Here is a 25682-nt window from a genome sequence, read left to right as displayed (position 1 = left end):
CTTTCTCTTTACTTCTACTCTTTACTTTACTCCTTTACTTTGGTGGATAAGGAAACAGTGTTGTCAGCACTCCACTGAAGACATCCATTAGCCTATAAATAATTCATTTTGTTTGTTAAGCGCAAAGATTTGTTCAGAACTATTTCTAAATTCAGTTCTAATTTCCAGCAAATGAATAAATGAACAACAATAACGAAGTGTGGTCAAAAACTGAGTTACAGTATATCCAAACACACGCCCGCTTTCACGAGGGAGAGCGGGAGGTTGCCGCTTGGTGAAACCCAGCATTTTTAAGTGTTGTTTCGTGCTTGTTTTTATTTGTTTTCCATCCTCCACCCACTGTCTGAGCTCTACTGCACTCAACACTGAAATATGAGCCGAGCATCTCCAATCTGAATGGGTTTTTATGCAGCTTCTGTCTGTATGGAAATCCGGGTTACACTTTATTTTAAGATACAATTCCCCTATTAAAGTGGAGCTATTATGCAAAAATCACTTTTATATGGGCTTTAGTCACAGTTTTGTGTCAGCAGTGTGTAAATATAACCAGCGTCTATAAATAAGCATGCAATAACTGTATTGTTTATAATCAGACTTGATATAAACAGTCTGCAGAAACACTTTGATCGACATTCTCCCTTTTGTACGTGTCATCAGAGGTTAAAAGCCCCGCCCACTAGTGACATCATCTCTCCCTCATTAGCATAGGACGTTAGTCTTGTTCTTGAATCTGCCACTATGCTGACACACAGGCATTTGTAGCTCCGCCCTCTTTTGAAATGAGCACAATCTCATTTGCATTTAAAGCGACAGAATTAGGATCAAAAGCCTAAAAGGGTCGGTTTCAGAGAGTTATAACACATTATTAGTGTGGTGTTTTGAGCTGAAACTTCACACACACACACACTCTAGGGACACACACACGCACTCACACACATACACAGACGCAAACCTAGATGCACACATACATGCATATGCACACAGACATACTGATACACACATCCTCTCACACAAACATGCACTCAATCACTCACACACAAACACACAAATACACACTTGTGGGCCTTTGGGAGAACCACACTGATGGAGATCAGCCTCATGTTCTTTCTCACACACACACACACACACTCAGTAACAGTATCTGCATCTTCAGCATGTGTTGGGAGAGATCAGCACTAATGTAGCTCTGCATGAACGTCAGCTATCATCATCGCACACTGAGAGCTCCAGAGGCTTTAGAGGTGGGTTTTGGCCAGACACCGAGCTTTCAGACTGAATCTTTCTTTCTAAATGACTGAGCTAAATGAACTCGCTCTTTAAGAGCGGAGACTTGAGGAGTCAGTGATCCTGCAGTAATTCACTGTGATGATGTTAGGAATGATTGGCATTGAAACATTAAGCCACACCTGAATGTGAAGCATGTGAAGCATGCAAGCTGTGTATTAATGTACAGTCATTCAAATAGGCTGGAGTCAATTACTGCACTTATACTCTGTAAAAAACACCCATGGATTGGCAGTTTTCTGTATTTAGTGATTCTTGTTTTATTTATTTATTAGTTATTACTATTCATTTATTAGATTAGATTAGATTAGATTAGATTAGATTAGATTAGATTAGATTTGTAAGGTTCACCCAGTTGGTCCAATGGAGGTGTCCACTGGTGGATGAAGGTTCAATGTTCAGTCTGTTCGGTCTTTCCAGTGCACAATGTTGATTTACTTTTTTTTTTTAATATACTTTTTTAAAAATTTCTTTTAAGGAGTGAAAGAAATATCCATGTAGTCACTCTCCAAATATTCTGTTTTGTAACTGTGTCTTATCTTATTGTAAGTTGTCCCTGTACTAGGCGCCTTGACGTTGCGCCTTGACATTCTTGAGCACTGGATAAAATTGTTCTGCCTAACTGAGCTGAATATTTGCACGTATTCATAGCCCATGTAACCCTGAGTATGATGTATAAAAGCTGGGAATACCCCAGACTTCTTTAGAAGAGAGCAATAAACTGTTGGATTCACATCTCTCAGTTGTTGTTGCCTTCCTGGAGCTCCAGCTTACTGAGGAAACACACAGACGGTCTGCAATTTATCCCAACAACTAGAGAAGAAAAAAAATAAAAATAAAACAAGGGGGGGAAAAATACAAAAAGTAGGTTAAAAAAAATTATAAAATTAAGTAAATAATACAATAAAACACCAGAACTTAAAAGACCGGTTGACAGGTCATATGAACAAATACATATATAAATCAGATTACACTCTGTAAAGGCACAAGTACAATCCATTTCTCCCAATAATGCAGGTATTTGTCCATTTGTAGTTTTAAAGAAAAAGTCATCCTCTCCATATTTTGAAGATTAGATATGGTATCCAACCATTCAGATTTTGTAGGGGGTTCCAATTGTAGCCACTTTCGAGTCACAGTTTTCTTACTGGTTGCTAGGAGTATTTTTAATAAGTGCTTGTCTTTTACCGTTAGGTTGGCTGCAATATTTCCCAGATAAATTGTTGTAAAAGAAAGATCCACATCATCACCAAAAATATTACAGATTACTTGCTTTACGTCCTTCCAATATGATTTACTTTTAACTTTTAAATTTAACACATATCAAACTCCAATTTGAATATGAGGTGGTTTAGAATTCATTCATTTTCTTGTCTGCTTAGTCCCTTTATTAAACCGGGGTCGCCACAGTGGAATGAACCGCCAACTAATCCAGCAAGTTTTTATTATTATTCCATCCCTGGGAAACATCCACACACACATTTACACACACACTACGGACAATTTAGCCTACCCAATTCACCTGTACCGCATGTCGTTGGACTGTGGGGGAAACTGGAGCACCCGGAGGAAACCCACGCGAACGCAGGGAGAACATGCAAACTCCACACAGAAACGCCAACTGAGACGGGCTTGAACCTGCGACCCAGCGACATTCGTGGTGTGAGGCGACAGCACTACCTACTGCGCCACTGCCTCACCCCCGTGGTTTAGAATATTAATATATTTACCTTCCGTTTCGAGTGCTATATTGTCTGGGTTGATGTTGTATATTACGCTACAAACACCTTGGAATAAACTGCAGCACATTTTCTGTTATTTTACACTTATTTCTCTAGATAATATTTCTTATTCATTCTAAAATGTCAATAAAAGTCACTTTGTCATACTGTAGAGCAGGGGTTCTCAACTGGTTTGGCCATGGGACCCACATTTTCACATGGTCATCAGGCCGCGACCCAAATTTTTAGGAATTATAATATGATTTTAGGAATTCTAATTCATTTGTATTTAATTGTTAACATACACAACTAGTGACAGATAAATTATGAGAAAATCACCAAGACTTACAAATAAACAATATTTTACTGCTGTCATTTAACAAAATGGATCAAATTATAGAAATATTACAGAGTAAAAATGTCAAATACTGTAAACAGTGGTTAGTGTAAGGAAAAGTTAAGTTACTATTAACTAAACTGAACTGTTAATAAAACATTAACACTGATCTGGCTGAACTGAACAGAAACCAGCAAACTGAAGTAAAATGATTAAAACAATCATAACCATTTTATAATAATCAGCAGTTATTTGCTGTTCTGCTTTTGTGTGGGCTTTCTTGGCCTTTGCTACACGGTGAGCACAGTAAGATGTACTTGTGTTTTGAACATGAAGATGTTAGGCCCTTTTGTGATGCCCTCAGCTATTGGAGTCGTCTTATAAAATAGTCCACTGGTTTTTCCTTGCAACAGGGATATTTGGTTTCTAAATGTCGTTTTAATTTAGGTTTCATTTCTCTCGTGAAAGCACCTCACTACATATGACACACTGAGGTTTTAAGCCTTTTTGTCGTCAAAATATGTAAATCCACACTTTACATATTCAGGGTCGTACTTGCGCTGGAATTTCACATGTCAAAAGGGTATATGCGGAGCTAACGTTAGTGTTGTTCCCATACTGATAAACTTCCGGTGACCTGTTATTGTGAACTTTTTTTCACATTTTATACGTTTCCTTTCACAGCATCGATGTTGTAATGTCATTAAAATACATTCAGTTAAATAAACTTTGGCATTCATTTAGTTGCTCAAGCGTAAAACGAGAAAAAAAAAAACTCTTACTCGCACGCGCCCCTCAGAATCAGCAGGCTAGCGCAGAAGCTCCATTAAATATACTGGGGTGAAATAAATGCTCATATTATAAAGACATGGCGGGGGGATATGTAATTGAATGCAGTGCTTCATGTACAATCTGATGCCCACTTTATTTCGGGTATCACTCAGCCAGTGGAGATCGCTGATTTTTAAAGAAAACAGACCTTAAACGCGCCGGTTTTTGCATTGCAGTTCGCCAAAAGCGCTTAACCCAGGTTACTGGCAGATTAAAAGTCCCACTTGGATGCTTCGGCACGCGCATTTCAAAATAAAAGTCCGATATAAGCAAAATAAGTTAAATATTAAACTTTTGTTGTTGTTTTTTTTACAACAACACCAGTTGCGACCATCCAGTTGAGAAACACTGCTGTAGAGTTTAATATACAGCTTCAAAAAAATCGACAGAGCAGAGATCCACATCCCATAATGCAATTCACAACCGTAAATAAACGAAAACACACACAAAATCACGTAAATTGATTATTAACAGATATTTCTTTGGAGTGTTCATATATAAGTAAACAGCACAAGCAAATATCGTTGTTTATCAATATCATGTTTAGTGTATTTGCCAATCACAATATGCAATATTGTTTTTGTCTTAAATTTAAATATCGATTTTATACATGAGCGATATCACACGAGTAGCAGTGCGATATGGCTGTGTATCGGCACTGGTCTGAGGCATGCGTTGCTGCTACAAGTGTGATATTGCGTTTATACAACAGTTTGACTGTAATTGGCAACAGTTTGCCATAATTGTGTATTTAGAAACAAAACCAAACCTGGTGAGTCCTAAAAACCCTTTTGTATGAGGAACTACTTTCTTCCGCATTGGATTCAAATTATAAGCTGACAGTTAAACCGCTGAGCGTGCATCTTTTAAACTTTAGATCTGTAGTGTCTGCTTTATGCTGGCTGTATGTGGGCGGAGTAATACACAAAGGGTGAAGAGGCTGTACGGGTGCTGATATTACTTTAATATATCACGGCTATCAGCCAATCAGATTAGAGAACCAGAGATTAGAGAATTGGTACTTAAACCAAGTGTTTAAGTACCAATTTTAACAATTATCTACTGGCTTATTTCCTGCCTATTATTAACATCTGAACTGTTTATTGGCACTTATAAAGTATGATCTAATTCTACATCCCTAATCCTAGGCAGACAGAAGCTGCATAAAAAAACCCCATTCAGATTGGAGATGCTCGGCTCATATTTCAGTGTTGAGTGCAGGATAGATTAGACAGTGGGTTGAGGATGGAAAACAAATAAAAAGGACAAAACAACACTTAAAAATGCTGGGTTCTACCAAGAGGCAACCCGCTCTCCTGCGTGAAGCAAATACGGAAGTAACTGAAACTGCAATCATGGAAATTCAGCAAGTCCTGTTTCCACATTAGAGCAAATCCCTATTGAGCCCACTGGTAAAATGGCCGACTTTACAGCAGGAAAAAAAGGTGTTTACAGCCTGGTACAAAGAACAATTTTGGTGCACATAGCTAATATTACCCTTCATGACAACTGTGAGGGGGTGAATTTTTTAAAATCTCATCCGTTTGGTTTTTATTAAGTTATATTTAGTCTGCATAATTAAGGGTGTGGCCACTTGAGTGACAGCTAGGTCACCATGGTCGCCGTCACGTCACCTCAGCTGATTCCGGCTGATTAACTGCTGAACTCGGCTTTTAGATCATATTTTTGTTTTGTTTTATGTGGCTTTACACAGTCAATTGCCTTTTGGAATTATTTCCCACAATTATCAGAGACTATAGCATGCTGTGTGCACTTAATTGCAACCCAGGCTCATTGTGGAAACGTAGTCCCGCGGACGTTTCTGGAGACCTCGGAATACGTACGGCTGCAGTTTTTGTTTTTGCGAATCCGCGAGAGTCCGCTGTTGTGTGCTTTTTCGCATCTCAAATGCCTCTCGCGAGTGCAGTTCGCACCCGCACTGTTCTCGCGTGAACCCACCAGAGGCCGTTGTCCGACTGACCGGATGATTGACTGCGCGACCGGCCAACCGGCCGACCCGCCCTCCTCCTTCCCTGAACCCAACCAATTTTACCGATTGACCCGCCCGCCCGCTCGCTTCCCTAAACCCGAGCAACAGTTTACAAAAGCCGTCCAAAAAAAGAAAAGCCCTGATTTTTTTTTTTTCTACCGCGTTTTCGGATTTCACCACGTTCTCACCCTGTTACAAAACTCATTCACTTAATTTTTGGGGTTCTGTTTTTGTCTTACCTGATTGCTGGAACCGCTCTTCCCCAGACTCGAAACCGATCGCCGTGGTCGACTCCTCGACTCGAGCCTGCCGACGTACACGGTGAGCTGAGTGGACAAACGGGTTGCAGCGGGGAAGCCCTCCACAAGGAGGTAAGCGGTCGGCCGGCTAGCACAAAAGGGAACAGCGTCACACCACCCCGTAGCGTTCGCTTGAAAAAAATAAATGCAGCCGTACGTACCTCCCGGGACGTATTCCACTGTCCCCTGAAACGTCCGCGGGACTACGTTTTCAGAATGAGCTTGGGTTGCTTAATTGTGCTCACAAACCATTCACGTGGCCTCCGTTTCCCAGCTGAGTGAAATTATTTACCATCTCCATAAATGTATTTGTTTTATTTAAGATCATTTATAATTTAGAGCTGTGATGCACTCCAGAATCTGACGAATTGATTAGCTGTAGGCTCCAGAACAGTCATCTGAAGCGTTATCATACAGTGTTACGCTGGATTTCATCAATAGCCTTACATTAACTAACACAGACTATATCTGAAGTGTTTGGAATTAATTAACATTTTCCTCCTGTAGAAAAATGTCATAAGAACAATGTTTAGTGGCTCTGTGTATTACAGCAATGTTTTTAAAGCACTAAACACTTTATTGATATAGTGTCCAACCAAGCACATGTGGTCAGAACACAAACGAGTCGCAAGTAATAAAGTGTTAAGCGTTTATCCCGTAGGAAAGCCAGTATTAGTAAAAAGCCAGCAGGTGTCTGCAGCTCCGCTCATGCTCCGCCTCTCTGCCCTTGTTTGGTATCCCCCAGTCGGTGCGATGACATGCGTACAAAATGTTGACGGTTGGCCACGCCTACTGATAGCTTCTTTTGGGTGCTTCAGAAACCGTCATGGATACTACGTCCATATCTTTTACAGTCTATGGGTTCCACACAATTCCTTCATGTTATCCTAGCACAAATCAATTAAGTTACCATTATTACTTTTTGTCACGACGGTCAGTGACCACCGGAGGGCGCTGTAGTTCACAGACTCTGAGAATTGACTACAGCGCCCAAAAGACTACAAGTTCATACATACCACGCGCATTACACCCAGTCCACGTACACTGATTGGCTCACAGCTGTTCCTGTTTCCTGTTAATTTCCTGGACTATTTATACAACCATTTCACCTCTGTTTGTCACAGCGTCGTTTGTCTTTCTTGTCATCAGTTTCTAGTAAGTCTTAAATATCGAGTTTGTTGTTACGTTAGTCTTGTTCCTGATCCTGTTTCTGTCATAGTTTCTTGTTTTGCAGTTTATTTGTTACTTTGTTATTTTTGAACACCGGACATCTTGTTTTTCTGTTTGCTGCACGATTGTAAACAAACCTGCACTTGGATTCACACCTTTTTGTTCCTGTTTTGATCACGCTAACGTGACACTTTTACAAATTTAAGTGGATCGAAAATAAAACAATTAAGTTGTCAGGATTGTATGGTTTCAACTCATTTTCAATTCAGTGCTCAGCGTAAATAAGTACACCCCGTTTTGAAAATGAATATTTTGATCCATTCCTCAGTGAATATAGGTCATGTACACTGCCTGACAAAAGTCTTGTCGTCTATCCAAGTTTTATAAACAGCAAATAATAACTTGACTTCCAGTTAATCATTTGGTATCCGAAGTGGCTTGCATGAATGGCAAAGGCCTCTAGATTACGTCTTTTTTACCACAATAAAATATGATCCTGCCTTGATTTTTAATGATTTCTTTAGGACAGCAAGGTCTGTTAAGGTCACTGAACAGAAATAAGCCCCTTTCACACAGTGATACCGGTAAATATCTGGAAAATTTCCGGAACGACTTTACCGGTATATTGAAAAAGCGCTGTTCACACAGGCGAGGACGTCACGGAAATTTTCCGGAAAAGAGCATTCACACATCCATTCCAAAATACCGGTAAATTCTGACATCATTAACCACAAATGAGCTTTAAACGGCTGCGCTTGTATTTGTAAACATTTGACTAAATTACAAACTCTGTGGATGATCAATATTGTGAGCAACTTTCGCAGGATCACTTTCGCATGTCGAGATGTTCATAATATGTGCGTGTGCAGGCGCTCACAGGCTGTTTCACAGGCACACGCAAAGCTTGAAGGTAAACAAACAACGGCTTATCATAAGCATCTCATCGATGATTATTTACACAGTTGGCATTAAGAAGAACATATAAACGTGATCTGACTAACTTCTAGCAGCTAAATGTGTCTGGAAAAATATTCAAAGGCTTTTATCCTCACCAACCGTACGGACGTAAATGCGTCTGACTGTTGTGATTGGCTAAATCAAACGTCTCACGTCAGCACGTTCTAGACGTGCACGCGCTTATCACGGTAATCTTCCTTCTGCATTCACACAGCGCAGCGTTCCGGCAAATTGCCGGTAATGTTACAACTTCTCTTTCCGGAAAATAGCCAGAACGAATTTACCGGTATTTTCAAAAAGGACCTGTTCACACATACAACCTTTCCGGAAAATTGCCGGCAATTGGTATGAATATTGTGTCTGACTCCATCATGAGCTTGGAGGACTGCATCCATACATCTCTGCAATGACTCAAATCACTTATTTATAAAGTCATCTATTATGGCAAAGAAAGCGTTCTTGCAGTTCATCAAGACTCTTTGGATTCATCTTCAATGCCTCCTCCTTCATCTGACGCCAGACATGCTCACTAATGTTCATGTCAGGTGACTGGGCTGGCCAATCCTGGAGCAGCTTGACCTTCTTTGCTCTCAGGAGTTTTGATGTGGAGGCTGAAGTTTGACAAGGAGAGGAAAGAATTTGCCCTCTCGTGTGCTTTGTAATGTAATGGGCAGCACAAATGTCTTGATACCTCAGTTGCCATCCACTCTGCAGATCTCTCGCACACCCCCATACTGAATGCAACCCCAAACCATGATTTGTCCTCCACCAAACTTGACTGATTTCTTGAAAAGCTTGGGTTCATGCTGGTTCCAGTAGGTCTTCTGCAGTATTTGAGATGATTGGAATGCTCCACAGATGATGCATCAGAGAAATCCACCTTCTGCCACTAGAGGTCAGGTTATTATTTGTTGTTTTTCCAACTGGAATCGACGACAAGACTTTTGTCAGGTAGTGTATTTTACTTCATTTATTAAACGGATACATTAAAATAATTTTAGTCGCCAAACAACTTTAAAAATAGAGAAGCTATATAATTAAATTCATGCAGAATAGTGTGGGCAAAAAAAAAAAAACAAACTACAAAATTTCAACCAAATTGTAAAATTATTTAGTTTCTTTTGAATTTTGCTTTTACATTTTTAATTAAATATATATATTTTTTACATATAAATTTGAGCTACTAATTTTGGACCATTATCTTAAGTTTTGCTAGATAAGCTCCAGATTTGGCTTCAGTGCTGACTAATCTAATGTACATGTGCTAATATGATATTGTAAAGCTGGAGGGGTACACTTATATACACTTACCGGCCACTTTATTAGGTACACCAACTGCTCGTTAACGCAAATTTCTAATCAGCCAATCACATGCATTTAGGCATGTAGACATGGTCAGGACGATCTGCTTAAGTTCAAACCGAGCATCAGAATGAGCAAGAACAATGATTTAAATGACTTCGATTGTGGCATGGTTGATGGTGCCAGATGGGCTGCTCTGTGTATTTCAGAAACTGCTGATCTACTGGGATTTTCACGCACAACCATCTCTAGGGTTTACAGAGAATGGTCCAACACAGAAAGTATACCCTGTGAGATTTCTTGAACATGACAATGAGTTCACTGTACTCAAATGGCCTCCACAGTCACCAGATCTCAATCCAAAAGAGCACCTTTGAGTTGTGATGGAACGAGAGATCAACATCATGAATGTGTAGCCGACAATCCTGCAGCAACTGTGTGATGCTATCATGTCAATATGGAGCAAAATCTCTGAGGAATATTTCTAGTATCTATGCCATGATGGATTATAAGGCAGTTTTGAAGGCAAAAGAGGGTCCAACTTGATACTAGTCAGGTGTACCTAATAAAGTGGCCGCTGAGTGTACAGTATGTTGAGCACTGAACAAGCAGCAGAAGTATGTAGTCTAATAAGCGACCTCTTTAAAATCCTCCACTGATTTCCTATGAGCTTCAAGGACAACAATAGAGAATGAATTGAAAGCTGTATAAAAACAGCCCCATATCAGGTTTACACTGCCGTCATCTGCCGCTCCAAGCATTGGGAAAGTGTCCCGGGGCGTCTGGGCCTTCAGGAAGAGAAGTGAATCAGCCTTTACTGTCATTGTTTTCTGCCTCTTCACATGTGACAGATCTGTGCCACACGCCTGTTCTCTGTGCCATACAGCAGAGGCTCATTTAAAATGCATGTATTCTGTTAAATAGTGTATTATCGTCTGCTCCGGATCACGCGTGCTGAAACAAGCTCATCTATTAAACATGTGAATGCAGTATGACTGAGTAGTGGATGCCACGCTGAGCCCACAGCAGATGAAGAGAGAGCCAACAGCATGTGACCTGCGATGAGGCTTCAGTGCATGGCGGATCACAGTCCAGTCACTGAAACACTTTCAGATGAATATGATCTGCCTGATATGAAAAGAATCGTAAAAATTGGAAGATTACTCGGACTAGTTACTACCATCATTAATATGAAAATGCGATAATTATTTGATAATGAAGAAGTTTTAGAACTCAAAACTTAGCCTATTAGCTCTTTTTAGCTCCACCCACTACTTCTACATCACTGCTTGTATAGCTCCGCCCACTAATCCTATATAACTGCCTTTTTAGCTCCCCCTACTACATCTACTTCACTGCCTGTATAGCTCCACCCACTACTTCTACACAACTGCCTGTTTAGCTCCGCCCACTTCTTCTACGTTAGTCTGTTTAGCTCTGCCCACTACTTCTACATTACTTCCTGAAGATAATCCGACAAATACATTATGTAATAGTGTATCTAAACTCTGCCTCCACAGAAGAGCAATGCCTGCATCTACAGCACTGCCTGTTTAGCTCAACCCACTACTTCTTCTTTAGTCTATTTAGCTCCGCCCACTACTTCTACATCACTGTCTGTAAAGCTTTGCCGCTACTTTTATATTACTGCATATTTAGCTCCACCCACTATTTCAACATCACTGGCTGTTTAGCTCCACCCATTACTTCTACATCGCTGTCTGTTTATCTCCATCCACTACTTAAACATCCCTGCCTGTTTAGCTCAGGCAAACAACTTCAACATCGCTGCCTGTTTATCTCCGCCCACTACTTCTGTCACTACCTGTTTAGCTACGCCCACTATTTCAAGACTGCATGTTTAGCTCCGCCCACTACTTGTACATTACTGTCTGTTTAGCTCCACACAATACATAAACATCACTAGCTCCGCCCACTACTTCTACATCGCTGTCTGTTTAGCTCTAGCAACTACTTCTACATCACTGTCTATTTAGCTCCGCCCACTACTTCTACATCAGTCTATTTAGCTCCGCCCTGTCCACTATTTTTACATCACTGCCTATTTATCTCTGCCACTACTTCAAGGGTGCATGTTTAGCTCCGCCCACTGCCTGTTTCGCTTTAGCTCCGCCCACTACTTCCACATTACTCTTTGTTTAGCTCCTTCCAATACTTATACATCAATGCCTGTTTAGCCCCGCCCACTTTTCCCACGTTAGTCTGTTCAGCTCTGCCAACTAATTCTACATCACTGCCTGTATAGCTCCGCTCGCTACTTTTATATTACTGCCTGTCTAGCTCCGCCCACTATCTCAACATCGCTGTCTGTTTAGCTCTACTCGCTACTTTAACATTACTGCCTGTTTACCTCCGCCCACTACTTCTGCATAACTGTCTGTATAGCTCCACGTACTACTTCTACATCGCTGTCTGTTATGCTAGGCCCACTACTTCTTTATTACTCTGTTTAGCTCCACCCACTACTTTACATCACTGTCTGTTTAGCTCCGCCCACTACTATATTACTGCCTTTTTAGCTCCACCTCCTACATTTACATCACTGCATGTATAGCTCCACCCACTACTTTACATCACTGTCTGTTTAGCTCCGCCCACTACTTTTATAATACTCCCATTTTAGCTCCACCTCCTACATTTACATCACTGCATGTATTGCTCCGCCCAGTACTTTACATCACTGTCTGTGCAGCTCCGCCCACTACTTTTATAATACTGCCTTTTTAGCTCCACCTCCTACATTTACATCACTGCCTGTATAGCTCCGCCCACTACTTTTATATTACTGCCTGTTTAGCTCCACCCACTACTTCTACATTAGTCTGTATAGCTCTGCCCACTACTTCTACATCCCTGCCTGTTTAGCTCCGTCCACCACTTCTACATCACTGTCTGTTTAGCTCCGCCCACTACTTCTACATCACTGTCTGTTTAGCTCTACTCGCTACTTCAACATCACTGCCTGTTTAGCTCCGCCCACAACTTCAACATCGCTGCCTGTTTAGCTCCGCCCACTACTTCTCAATAATCTCAGTGTTAATTTATGAAGATTGTAGTCTGTCAAACACATAAGCAGAGGTGGACATGAGTGGACACACAGCCCTCTATTTGTAAAATAGGCAGCCTAGAATCATCCGTGCAATGACCTCATCCTTTAGAACCTTCTGAGTTCCATTCTAGAACTCCAGATGTGTGTGGTCCTGTTCAACACTGACTCTTAGTGTGTGTGTTTCAGCTTTTTACAGCAGAAACGGAGAAGCTGTACTGAGCAGGATCTGACAAAACTCACAGGAAGAGTCTGTTCTATTTTTAGCTATTCAAAGATTTCAGCGGCTAAATTATGCATGACATAATTACAATATTGAATTTGCCTAAATGATGTCAGAACATCGGTTCATTCCGCTGTGGCGACCCCAGATTAATAAAGGGACTAAGCTGACAAAAACAAAATGAATGAAATGATGCCAGAACATTTTGTCATTGTGCACAAAACAAATAGATAATTTTCTACAAAAAAACAGCACATTTTAGGATTGCTATCATGCTTTTTTTTCATCACCTGTTTTCTGGTCCAGCAGGTGCACTTGCTGATTCAGTTAATAATAGAAATCTGTGCTTATATAAACAAATCCTGAGTAACAATAAAAAGTATGCTGTATTATACTTGATGTGTTTCTAAAATCTCCAAATGATTCAGATAAATAAATCTGCAAAGATATAATCCTCTACATGCCTTCAATGATCTGATTGATTAAATAAAAACTCTTACCAATTAAACGGCCTTTTAATAATTATACAAGCATCCACCTTCAACTTATTCAAAATAACTCACAATAGGAAATGCTGTTCTGTAATAGCTTTTGTCCACACTGAAATGACCATGCTGACCAAACAGATAGGATAAGATATTACCATCCCAGGGTCATTCAGATTACGTGCCCCTATATACATTTCTGGAGAGCGTCAAATACATCCTAGGAGCTACGTTTTTTTGCAGTTTTTGTTTTGCGCCAATCCACTAGAGGCTGCTGTGTATGCTTTTTCAGATTTCAACCGATCAACTGACCCACCCTACCCCCTCCCTAAACCCAGTTGATAGTGTTATTAAATGCACCTATTGACCCGCCCACCCTCTTCCCTAAACCCAACCAATAATGTTTTCAAAAGCACTGTTTGACCTGCCCACCCCCTTCCTTAAACCCAACCAATAATGTTTTCAAAAGTACAGATTGACCCGCCCACCCCCTTCCCTAAACCCAACCAATAATGTTTTCAAAAGCACCGATTGACCCGCCCACCCCCTTCCCTAAACCCAACCAATAATGTTTTCAAAAGCACCGATTGACCCGCCCACCCACTTCCCTAAACCCAACCAATAATGTTTTCAAAAGCACCGATTGACCTGCCCACCCCCTTCCCTAAACCCAACCAATAATGTTTTTAAAAGCACCGATTGACCTGCCCACCCCCTTTCCTAAACCCAACCAATAATGTTTTCAAAAGCACCAATTGATCCGCCCACCCCCTTCCCTAAACCCAACTGATAGTGTTTTTCAAAAAAGCCATCCAGATAAAGGAAAGCCTTTACCTAATTTTTACCACGTTTTTAGACTTTACCACATTCTCACCCTGTTATTTTATTTTTTGTCTTTTGTACCTGCTTTTTTGGAACCGTTCTTCACCAGACTCTAACCTCGTCGTCAAGGTCAACTCCTCTCTGCGTCTCAAGTCCGCCGACATGCACGGCGAGCTACTGGATAAACTGGTAACAGCGGAAAGTCGTCCATATAGAGATAAGCTTTATACCGCCCCGTAGTGTTCATTTAAAAGACAAAATGCAGCTATACGTACCTCTGGCTACAAAATTCGCAATCTTGATAAATGTATATAGTGCTACATTTTAAGAATGAGCCTATGCTGGATATTACAGTTAGGAACTTTCCATAATGCCTTCCCATGCTTTTGAGGAAATTGTGTTTCCAGAACCTTTACTTTCACTGTTCCTCAGAGGTGGAATCATCTTTCCAGGCCTTTAACACATCTAAAATCTAATTTTTTGAGGAATGTTTATTTGCTCATTCTCATTTTATCAAATATGATGAAACTACAGAACGTTTTTTTCTAATAACAATTTAATCCAACATTTTGCGCGTATACAGGTTATGTTCCAAATTTGAGCATGTCACAATTACCAGCAATCTAGTGCATACAGATTGCCATAGAACTACAAATCTGCCACCAAAAGAACTACTGAAGCTGAGGTCACACTGGACTTCTTTTTTCCATAGACTTCCATTCCATCAGACTGGAAACGCAAGCTCGTGCGACAAGTTTCACAGTTCGTTGCATTGGAAAGCTTGGCGAATGCTGATCGATGAAACCGTATGACTGCGTGTGACCAATCAAGGATCAAAACATGACCTCTCTGGACAGGAAATTAAAATATGGACCAATCACTCACTTTTTTAAATGGCTAATTATCTTGTTTAATCCCGCCCTTTTTTGCAGTGCCGTACAACAGAATTTTGCATGCTCAAACTCTAGTGTGACCGCAGCTTAATCTTATTTTACCTGTTTACACACATGCCAGTTGCAGTTTTCTCCCTGATTGCACCCACACACAGCTGGAAGCAACATAGACTGATTACCTAGGCTATAAATACACCTCACATTCACAAACACAGTGCTGAGTCTTGTTTACATGTAACTATACGAAGCGTTTCTTAGTCCAGTCTTAACATGTTTCCTGACCTTTTTTTTTGTTCTTTGTTTATAATGTTTTCCCCCTGCGCTGACCTCTGCCTGTGACCACGACTATGCTTTTGTGGTCCCCATTTGAAACCATTAACCATTGCCTGCATGACCAAGCTGTAAATAAACTGCGTTTAGACCAGGCGTCATCAAACTTGTTCCTGGAGGGCCGGTGTCCTGCAGATTTTAGCTTCAACCCTAATCAAACACACTTGAACGAGCTAATCAAGGTCTTACTTGAAACTTGAAACGTCCAGGCAGGTGTGTTAAGGCAAGTTGAAGCTAAACTCTGCAGGGACACCGGCCCTTCAGGACAGAGATTGGTGACCCCTGGTTTAGACTTTTAACACTGTTGTACCCTGACTCCCTTGTTACAGAGCAACACTTTCCTCCATACTTTTACTATATTAGACCATACATCAGACTATTAAAAGGTACACTAATCAATACGTAAGCAACACCTTTGTGTCCCGAAACACACTTCGGCCAATCAGCAGGAAGGGGCGTGTCTAGTAACTATAGTGATCTTAAAACTACATCAAATAATTTACTTTTTTGTAATATAATATCAGTGATGATAATTCATAAGTATTTACCCTGAGATGTTTATCCAAACAGAAGGTAGTACATATCTGTAAACAAACACAAACACACATGCAAAAGCTGCATCCCTGTATAAATGTGTTTATTTTACAGGGTGTACTGTTGTTGTCACAGGAATACTAATTATTATCACATGGAGGGGGATATTTTACCAGTATATTGCTCATGATATTGCACATCCATTTTAATTTGTCTTTGGCAGAATTCACTTAGTGCACCTAAGGTTATCTTGACTGTTTAGTTTGAGGTTGGCAGTCTTTACAGGGTTAAACCCACATGAGGGCAAACAGATGGTGTTGGACACGTCCCATATGTGGCACATATTGTGTCCTCTCAGCATCTCTTCACATCTTCTCACACACAGATATTCATACGCACTTTATACCACCACAAGATCACTAGCTAGAGGATAAAAACATTCATTTAGCCGACATACAGTTGAAATCAGAATTGAAATATTTCCTAAATGATGTTTAAGAGATTCAGGAATTTTTCACAGTAATTAGTATAATATTTGCAAATAAGTCTTATTTGTTTCATTTCGGCTAGAATAAAAGCAGTTTTTAATTGTTATTATAACATTTTAAGGTCAATATTAATAGCCCCCATAAGCAATATATGTTTTGGATTGTCCACAGAACAAACCACTTTTATACAATGACTTGCTTAATTCAGGGGTTTTCAAACTTTTTAATCTCAGGGACCCCCAAATATGATGATTCCTTGCAGGAGACCCCTTGGCCTAAAGTTTAAAAGCACTTATGTATTTCAAGTATAAATATGTAAACTAAAATACTGTATAACATAAAGACAGTAGAGTTCATGTTTCACAGGCATGCAAAATGGTATTGTTTTTAAAACTTTATTTTTTTTTTTGGTTGGCAACTCACTATAGACAAAAAATGATTCTCAAAAATGTTTATATTTCATTAAAAAATAATATATATGTATATATATATATATATATATATATATATATATATATATATATATATATATATATATATATATATATATATATATATATATACATTACCTGAACAAGATAACTTTTCTAAATAAGGCACTGGTAGATGAAAAGTTAAACCTGGACATTTGTAACATTTGTAGTGTCAGTAGTTTTTTCCCCCTGTCTTGTATTCATGGAAAACTGCAAAATATTTACATTGAACTTATGCGTCTGCTTACTGTGTTGTCTGACAAAGGCACACAATCTTTCACAATCTACCTTTCGTGCCGCTTCCTCTCCAAATAACTCTTTGACGATGTCGTTGGTAGCTGGTAATAACAATGCTTCGCCAACTGTGTGCGGCTTCTTAGCACGCGCAATGTGGAGTGATGCCAAATATGACAGTTTTAACACCTCTCAGGGACTAATGCATGCTGCCGACAAATACTAGCCTGTCAAGCCAAACACAACGCCTGATGTTTGAAATAGTCAGTTGATTTTTCTGCCTCATTGGGACGTTTCTGCTGTTGATGGCGCTTGAGCTTGGATGGTTTTATGCATTCTTTAGAGTGAATCTCTTGACAAAGAACACACTGGGGTCTATCGACTCCCTGCTTTAACATGCAGGCAGGGCCAACGCGTCCATAGAGGCGACCTAGGCAGCCGCCTAGGGCAGCAGAATAGAGAGGGTGACGTCCCAGACGCTACCCTCACCACCCGCGCCCTTAGTTATATCCGCGTCTAGGGTGGCAGAATAGAGAGGGCGTCGTCCCCGACACTACCTTCACCATCCGCGCCCTTAGTTATATCTGCGTCTAGGGTGGCAGAATAGAGAGGGCGGCCTCCCCGACACTACCCTCACCACCCGCGCCCTAAGTTATATCCGCGTCTAGGGTGGCAGAATAGAGAGGGCGGCGTCCCCGACACTACCCTCACCACCCGCACCCTTAGTTATATCCGCGTCTAGGGTGGCAGAATAGAGAGGGCGTCGTCCCCGACACTACCCTCACCACCCGCGCCCTTAGTTATATCCGCGTCTAGGGTGGCAGAATAGAGAGGGCGGCGTCCCCGACACTACCCTCACCACCCGCGCCCTTAGTTGTATCCGCGTCTAGGGTGGCAGAATAGAGAGGGCGGCGTCCCCGACACTACCCTCACCACCCGCGCCCTTAGTTGTATCCGCGTCTAGGGTGGCAGAATAGAGAGGGCGGCATCCCCGACACTACCCTCACCACCCGCACCCTTAGTTATATCTGCGTCTAGGGTGGCAGAATAGAGAGGGCGGCGTCCCCGACACTACCCTCACCACCCGCGCCCTTAGTTATATCCGCGTCTAGGGTGGCAGAATAGAGAGGGCGGCGTCCCCGACACTACCTTCACCACCCGCGCCCTCCGTTAAATCTGCGTCTATTGCGGCAGAATAAAGAGGGTTGGGGTTGAGGGCGCGTGACCGTCCTTTGCCTAGAGCGGCAGTTCAGCTTGCTCCGGCCCTGCATGCAGGTAAAACCAAACACAATGTAAAACTTGTCATATTTTCTGGTTTTTGCCTTAACGCTCGCCAAGTCAGATTTGCATGAACTGCTCGCAGGAGCGGGATTCTTAAAAAATCTTGTCATCATCTGTACTGGTCTTACAACAGCTAATTGCTCCATTCAGCTGTATGCAAAACCTTAAAGAGAGCAATGGATTTTGGGATAAACGCATTACAATTAAGTATCCACTTACATAAACCATAAAACTATATATAGATTAATACTTTATAGTTATTAATAATTTTAGGATTGGAAAACAAATATCTTGTAAAGCATTTTTTGTTTCTGCCAAGTTTTTCGCAGACCCCCTAGCGCTCTCTTGCGGACCCCAGTTTGAAAACCCCTGGCTTAATTAACCCAGTTAAGCCTTTTAATGTCACTTTAAGCTGAATATAGCATCTTGACAAACATCTTGTCAAATAATATGTGCGGTCATCATGGCCAAAATTTATGAAATCAATGAGTTATTAAAGCTATTATGTTTAAAATTGTGTTAAATGATCTTCTGTTAAACAGAAATTGGGGGAAAATATAGAGGAGGGCTAATAATTCTGTCTCGAACTGTTCTGAACAATCCAGATCTGCATTTGAAAGCTGATCTTCAAGCTAAACCCCAGCATATATCACCAACCGTCGCTCAGCAGGTTAAACTAGTTCAGCGTAATCCAGCTGTACTTTCCTCCCGGCACACAGTCACACCTCATCTTAACACGTTAAACAGGTGAAACCCTGCAGGAACAAGCCTGCTAGAGGTAAAAATACCACGTTCACATGTTGTATATACAAATCTGATGTATTGCCAACTCTGCTGGGACTTAGAGGACAGCACAAAGTCACAAAATTATCTTTTAACTATTGAAATGATTTACTGAAACATTATATTATTAAAAAAAACAAACACTGGGTTGTATTAAACCAATTTTGGGTCAAATATGGTATATTTTGTCAAATATTAGCCCAAAGTTAACCCAAGGGTGTCACCTTTTCAATATATGTTTGTACTTTTTAGTATAAAATATTAAGATAGATCAAGTACTTTACTTTATTATAGTTCAAAATCACTAAAGTATTTGCTAGGCTATAAGTCACTATATAAAAGGTAACGCTTTAGTTTAAATAACAATTCACACCATTAACTATACTGGCTTATTTTCTGATTATTATTAAGATTTTAACTGTTTATTAGCACTTATATTTAATACTTTACTGAGCTAAAAGTCTTATTTATTGTTAATAGTGTGAATACTTTATAAAAGAGGCCTCCCACCAAGCAATGTTGCATCTAATAGATGTCTGCTAGACATCCAAACATAGGTGTCTTGTCAAATAAGAGGCCAAATTTAAGCTGTCATCTAATAGACATCCAAGAAAAGCCGAAAACTAGACTAGTCATCAAATACACAGATGTGACTGAATTTTTATTGTGGTATTTTCAAGATAAATGTCGCTGAAAAGCACATATTAGTTTGACCCAGTTAGCATTTTTGGTTTTTAAATGAAGTCTAACAGACGTCTAATAGACATATTGGGTAAAAAAAAAAAGTCTAAATTATGGCTGTCGGTGAAAATCTGAAAGATGTCTAAAAGACATCTAATTGATGTCTTATTTTAAAAAAAGCTGTCAGTGAATGTCTAATTAACATCTAAATACAGACATCTTGGCTAAAAAAGGCTAAATTTGGGCTCTCAGAGGAAAATCTAATGGACGTCTAATAGACATCTAAACATAGATGTCTTGGTTAAAAGAGTCTGAATTTGAGCTGTCTGTGAAAATCCAAAAAAACCTCTGATAAACACCTAAACATTGACGTATTGTTTAAAACAAGGCTAAATTTGGGCTGTCAGTCAACATTTAATAGACATCTAATAGACATCCAAACATAAATGTCTTGTTTAAAAGGAAGGCTAAATTTGGGTTGTCATCTAATAGACATCTAATAGACATCCAACAGCCCAAAACTAGACTAGTCATTAAATACACAGATGTGACTGAATTTTTATTGTGGTATTCTCAAGATAAATGTCGCTGAAAAGCACATATTAGTTTATGACCCAGCAAGTATTATTTGTTTTTAAATGAAGTCTAATAGACGTCTAATAGACATCTTGGCTAAAAAAAAGTCGCAATTTTGGCTGTCAGTGAAGATCTAATAGACATCTACGTAAACACAGACTCATTGCCTTAAAAATGTGAAACTTGGGCTGTCAGTGAAAAATCTAATACACATCTAATATACATCTAAACATAGACATCTTGGTTAAATTTGGGCTTTCAGTGAAAAATCTAATATGTCTAATAGACATCTAAACATGGACATATTGTCAAAAACAAGGGTAAATTTGGGCTGTCAGTGAACATTTAATAGACATCTGACATCCAAACATGGACGTCTTGTTTAAAAGGAAGGCTAAATTTAAGCTGTCATCTAATAGACATCTAATAGACATCCAAGAACGGCCCAAAACTAGACAAGTCATCAAATACACAGATGTGACTGAATTTTCATTGTGGTATTTTCAAGATAAATGTTCCTGAAAATCACATACTAGTTTATGACCCAGCAAGCATTATTTGTTTTTAAATGAAGTCTAATAGACATCTAATAGACATCTTGGCTAAAAAAAAAAAAGTCACAATTTTGGCTGTCAGTGAAAATCTAAAAGACATCTACGTAAACACAGATTCCTTGCCTAAAAATGTGAAACTTGGGCTTTTAGTGAAAAATCTAATACACATCTAATATCCATCTAAACATGGATATATTGTTAAAAACAAGGCTAAATTTGGGCTGTCAGTAAACATTTAATAGACATCTAATAGACATCTAAACATGGACCTCTTGTTTAAAAGGAAGGCTAAATTTAAGCTGTCATCTAATTGACATCTAATAGACATTCAAGAACGGCCCAAAACTAGACTGGTCATTAAATGCCAAAAATCTGGGCTCTCAGTGAAAAATCTAATAAGCGTCTAACAGACATCGAAACATGGATGTCTTGTTTAAAACGAGGTTAAATTTGGGCTGTCAGTAAACATCTAATAGACATCTAAACACAGACGTCACGTCTTGCTAAAAAAAAAGGCTAAATTTGGGCTCTCAGTAAAAAATCTTATAAGCATCTAACATACATCTAAACATGGATGTCTTGCTAAAAAAAAGGTGAAACTTGGGCTGTCAGTGAAAAATGTAACATACATCTAATAGACATCTAAACATGGATGTCTTGATTAAAAAAAGGCTAAATTTGGGCTCTCAGTAAAAAATCTAATAAGCATCTAACATACATCTAAACATGGATGTCTTGTTTAAAAGGAAGGCTAAATTTAGGTTGTTATCTAATAGACATCTAATAGACATATAACAACAGCCCAAAACTAAACTAGTCATCAAATACACAAATGTGGCTAAATTTTTATTGTGATATTCTCAAGATAAATGTCACAGAAAAGCACATATTAGTTGACCCATGCAGCAAGCATTTTTTGATTTTAAATAAAGTCTAATAGACGTCTAACAGACATCTTGGCAAAAAAAAAAGTCTAAATTTTAGCTGTCAGTAAAAATCTGAAAGACCTCTTATAGACATCTAATGGATGTCTTATTTAAAATAAAAAAAGCTGTAAATGAAAATCTAATTAACATCTAAACACAGACGTCTTGGCTAAATAAGGTTAAATTTGTGCTCTCAGAGAAAAATCTAATGGACGTCTAATAGACATCTAAATATAGATGTCTTGGTTCAAAGAGTCTAAATTTAAGCTGTCTGTAAAAATCTAAAAGACCTCTAATAGACACCTAAACATGGACGTATTGTTTAAAACAAGGCTGAATTGGGGCTGTCAGACAACATTTAATAAACATCTAATAGACATCTAAACATAGACACCTTGTTTAAAACAAGGCTGAATTTGGGCCTCAGTCAACATTTAATAGACGTCTAATAGACATCCAAACATGGATGTAAATGAAGGCTAAATTTAGGTTGTCATCTAATAGACATCTAATAGACTTCCAAGAACAGCCCAAAGCTAGACTAAGTCATCAAATACACAAATGTGACCAAATTTTTATTGTGGTATTCTCAAGATAAATGTGGCGTAAAAGCACATATTAGTTTATGACCCAGGAAGCCTTTTTTGTTTTTTAAATGAAGTCTAATAGACGTCTAGTAGACATATTGGCTAAAAAAGTACATTTTGGCTGTCAGTGAAAATCTGAAAGACGTCTAATAGACATCTAATGGATGTCTTATTTAAAATTAAAAAGCTGTCAGTGAACATCTAATAGACATCTAAATACAGTCGTCTTGACAAAAAAAGGCTATTTCGGCTCTCAGTGAAAAATCTAATAAACATCTAATAGACATCTAAACAGACGTCTTGGTTAAAACAAGGCTAAATTTGGGCTGTCAATTAATAGACATCCTATAAATGTTTAAGATCAACACAAACCAACACTTGGACCATTGTTAGATGTCTGTTAGATGTTCACTGATAGCCCAAATTTAGCCTTTTTTATGAAAGACATCTATGTTTAGGTTTGTTTAGATGTTTATCAGACGTCTATTCACTGACAGCCCAAATGTAGCCTTGTTATAGGACGTCCATGTCTATCAAACAAAAACTGCTATATTGTTAGAACTTTTAATCTACACCACACGAAAAGCCTCTCGGTTGAGTTTACGCTCAGCTTTTGCATAAGTTAGTTTCTTACCGCGCGTGTTTCCCGGGCGGTTTCTGATGGCGCGCGCCCACCGTTCCGCCTCGCGCAGCTTCGCGTCTTCTTCTTCATCCTCCTCCTCCTGCTCATCATCATTATTATCATCCGAATTTAGCACAAGCCGAAATCGCCGCTCGTCTCTTTGTCGGACCGGACCCCAAGCCATCCATCGGCGCCGGTACGGATAGAAATAAACGCACAGATAATACGCGTCCCGGTCCTCGCGCTCGCCCCGGTGCGCGCGGCTCCCCAAGCAGTCGCGCAAGTCCAGGTGCTCCGGTGCCGGTGTTTGGGATGGCGGGGACGAGACCCTCTGCACCGTGAGGCAGCTGTCCGACAGACTCAGCGCGTATGTGAGCCGCCCGGTGTCCGCGTCCGTGAATATCCCGTGCATGCGCGGTTCCTCCATCCCGCGGCGGGACGGTGCTGCAGTGAGTGCGCGAGCGTGTGTGTGTGTGTGTGTGTGTGTGAGAGAGAGAGAGGGAAAGAGAGAAAGAGAGAGAGAGAGAGAGAGAGAGTTGACAGATCCCTCCCTAGTGACAGAAGAGCGGCATGACATTAAAATCACGGAGACAAAAGGGCATCTTGCGATCGGACACTCCCGAAATGAAGCCCGACAGTCCCAATATGCACCCTTTGTGTTTTTATTCATGTGTTTTACTTATTTTTTGCTGACCTTTTTTCTTTAGAACACTGTAATATACTTTTCTGAAGTAAAATAATATATTCAGGGTGTAAAGGTTACACTAATGGTCCTTATTTACTTTTTTTAATCTTTTAATCTAATGATTTAATCTTATTTAATGTTGTGTATAGTGCTAATAATTATGGATAATCTTGTAAAGCATTATAATCATCGTTCAACATTTACTAATGCATTATGAACATTTACAGTTGTGCTTGTTTACATGTGCAGTGAGTTAACATGAAGTAAACACGCGCTGAAAAATTTTACTTTTGCTGTTTGGTCAAACTACTCATTTAAAATGAGCTGAAACAACACAATTCTCAAGTTTCGGAGGGGGACAACTTAATTGTTTTATGTTCAATCCGCCTAAATTTGTAAAAATGATTAAGTTAACTTTATCTTCTTGTGTTGGGACAAGAAGAAGGAATTACATGGAACCCAGCATGTTAGAGTGTATGAACTCATGTCATTTAACAAAGATGAATAAATAAATACTAATTGTTTAGTTGTGTTAGTAATACAAAAACATTAACTAATGGGCTATTAATCTGCAGTATTCTTGTACCATTTTATTTGTTAAATCAATTTAATTAATTTAGCACTTTTTTACAACGTAGATTGTGGCAAAGCATCTTGTAATTTAAAACTGCATCAGTTCAGTCACAGAAGTTCAGTGTATAATGTAAATGTCACAGCTGAAAGCATGTTGTATGTTTGACCGCCAGGGGGCAGCTGCTTACCTTGCTTATTGGTAAAGTCCACCCACAAATAGGCCTATGTGCAATTTACAACTGGTTTGGGTTTTGGGCTCCAGATTCACAGACATATATGCATTTTTTTAAAGCACACAACTAAATTATTTACTAAACATTAAGCAACCTTAATGTTATAGTAAAAGGCTCAAATTAAAACCTAAGCAGTTTGAAAATATAAACAATATCTTATTAACTAAAATAGCTAACAAGACTTAAATAAACATTTCTTATTAGTTTTGTATTATGTTTTTTTTATTTCTTACTATAGGTTGATATATATATATAGGTTAATTAGGTTAACTAGGTTAGGGTAATTAGGCAAGTTATTGTATAAAGATGGTTTCCTTAGACTATCGAATAAAAAAAAAATATATATAGCTTAAAGGGGCTAACAATTTGGTTGCTAAAATGGTGTTTAATAAATTAAAAACTGCTTTTATTATAGCCAAAATAAAACAAATAAGACTTTCTCCAGAAGAAAAAATATTATCAGACATATTGTGAAAATTTCCTTGCTCTGTTAAACATCATTTGGGAAATATTTAAAAAAGAAAACAAAAATCAAATGGGGCTAATAATTCTGACTTTAACTGTATATATATATGTATGTATATATATATATATATATATATATATATATATATATATATATATATATATATATATATATATATATATATATATTTATATATATATTAATGCCAAATTGTCCTCAGATCACCATTATTTGCCAATAGCAACATTCATTCATTCATTTTCTTTTCAGCTTAG

At 39.1% G+C, this 25682-nt stretch overlaps 1 protein-coding gene and 1 long non-coding RNA gene across 2 annotated transcripts in view; both read right to left on the bottom strand.

The window, feature by feature from the left end:
- Positions 1-23907, bottom strand: part of sphk1 (sphingosine kinase 1) — a 58723-nt gene extending 34816 nt beyond the window's left edge. Inside the window, exon 1 of the mRNA XM_087243598.1 lies at positions 23463-23907. Within this exon, the coding sequence (XP_087099724.1) occupies positions 23463-23877 (415 nt within the window). The 5' untranslated portion in view covers positions 23878-23907. The remainder of the gene's footprint in view (positions 1-23462) is intronic.
- LOC147845470 (uncharacterized) lies at positions 17337-22920 on the bottom strand. The gene is made up of 3 exons (XR_015480382.1): positions 20403-22920; positions 18522-20316; positions 17337-18215 (listed from the first exon to the last, which is right to left on the bottom strand). It is a non-coding gene; the product is annotated as an uncharacterized LOC147845470 (long non-coding RNA).
- Positions 23908-25682: the final 1775 nt, after the last annotated feature.

This window comes from Danio rerio, chromosome 3 (assembly GCF_052040795.2).
Source record: "Danio rerio strain M-AB ecotype USA chromosome 3, GRCz13ab, whole genome shotgun sequence".
NCBI lineage: Eukaryota > Metazoa > Chordata > Actinopteri > Cypriniformes > Danionidae > Danio > Danio rerio.
Note: the sequence above shows the minus strand (reverse complement) of the source record. Positions and strands in the feature narration are given on the sequence as shown.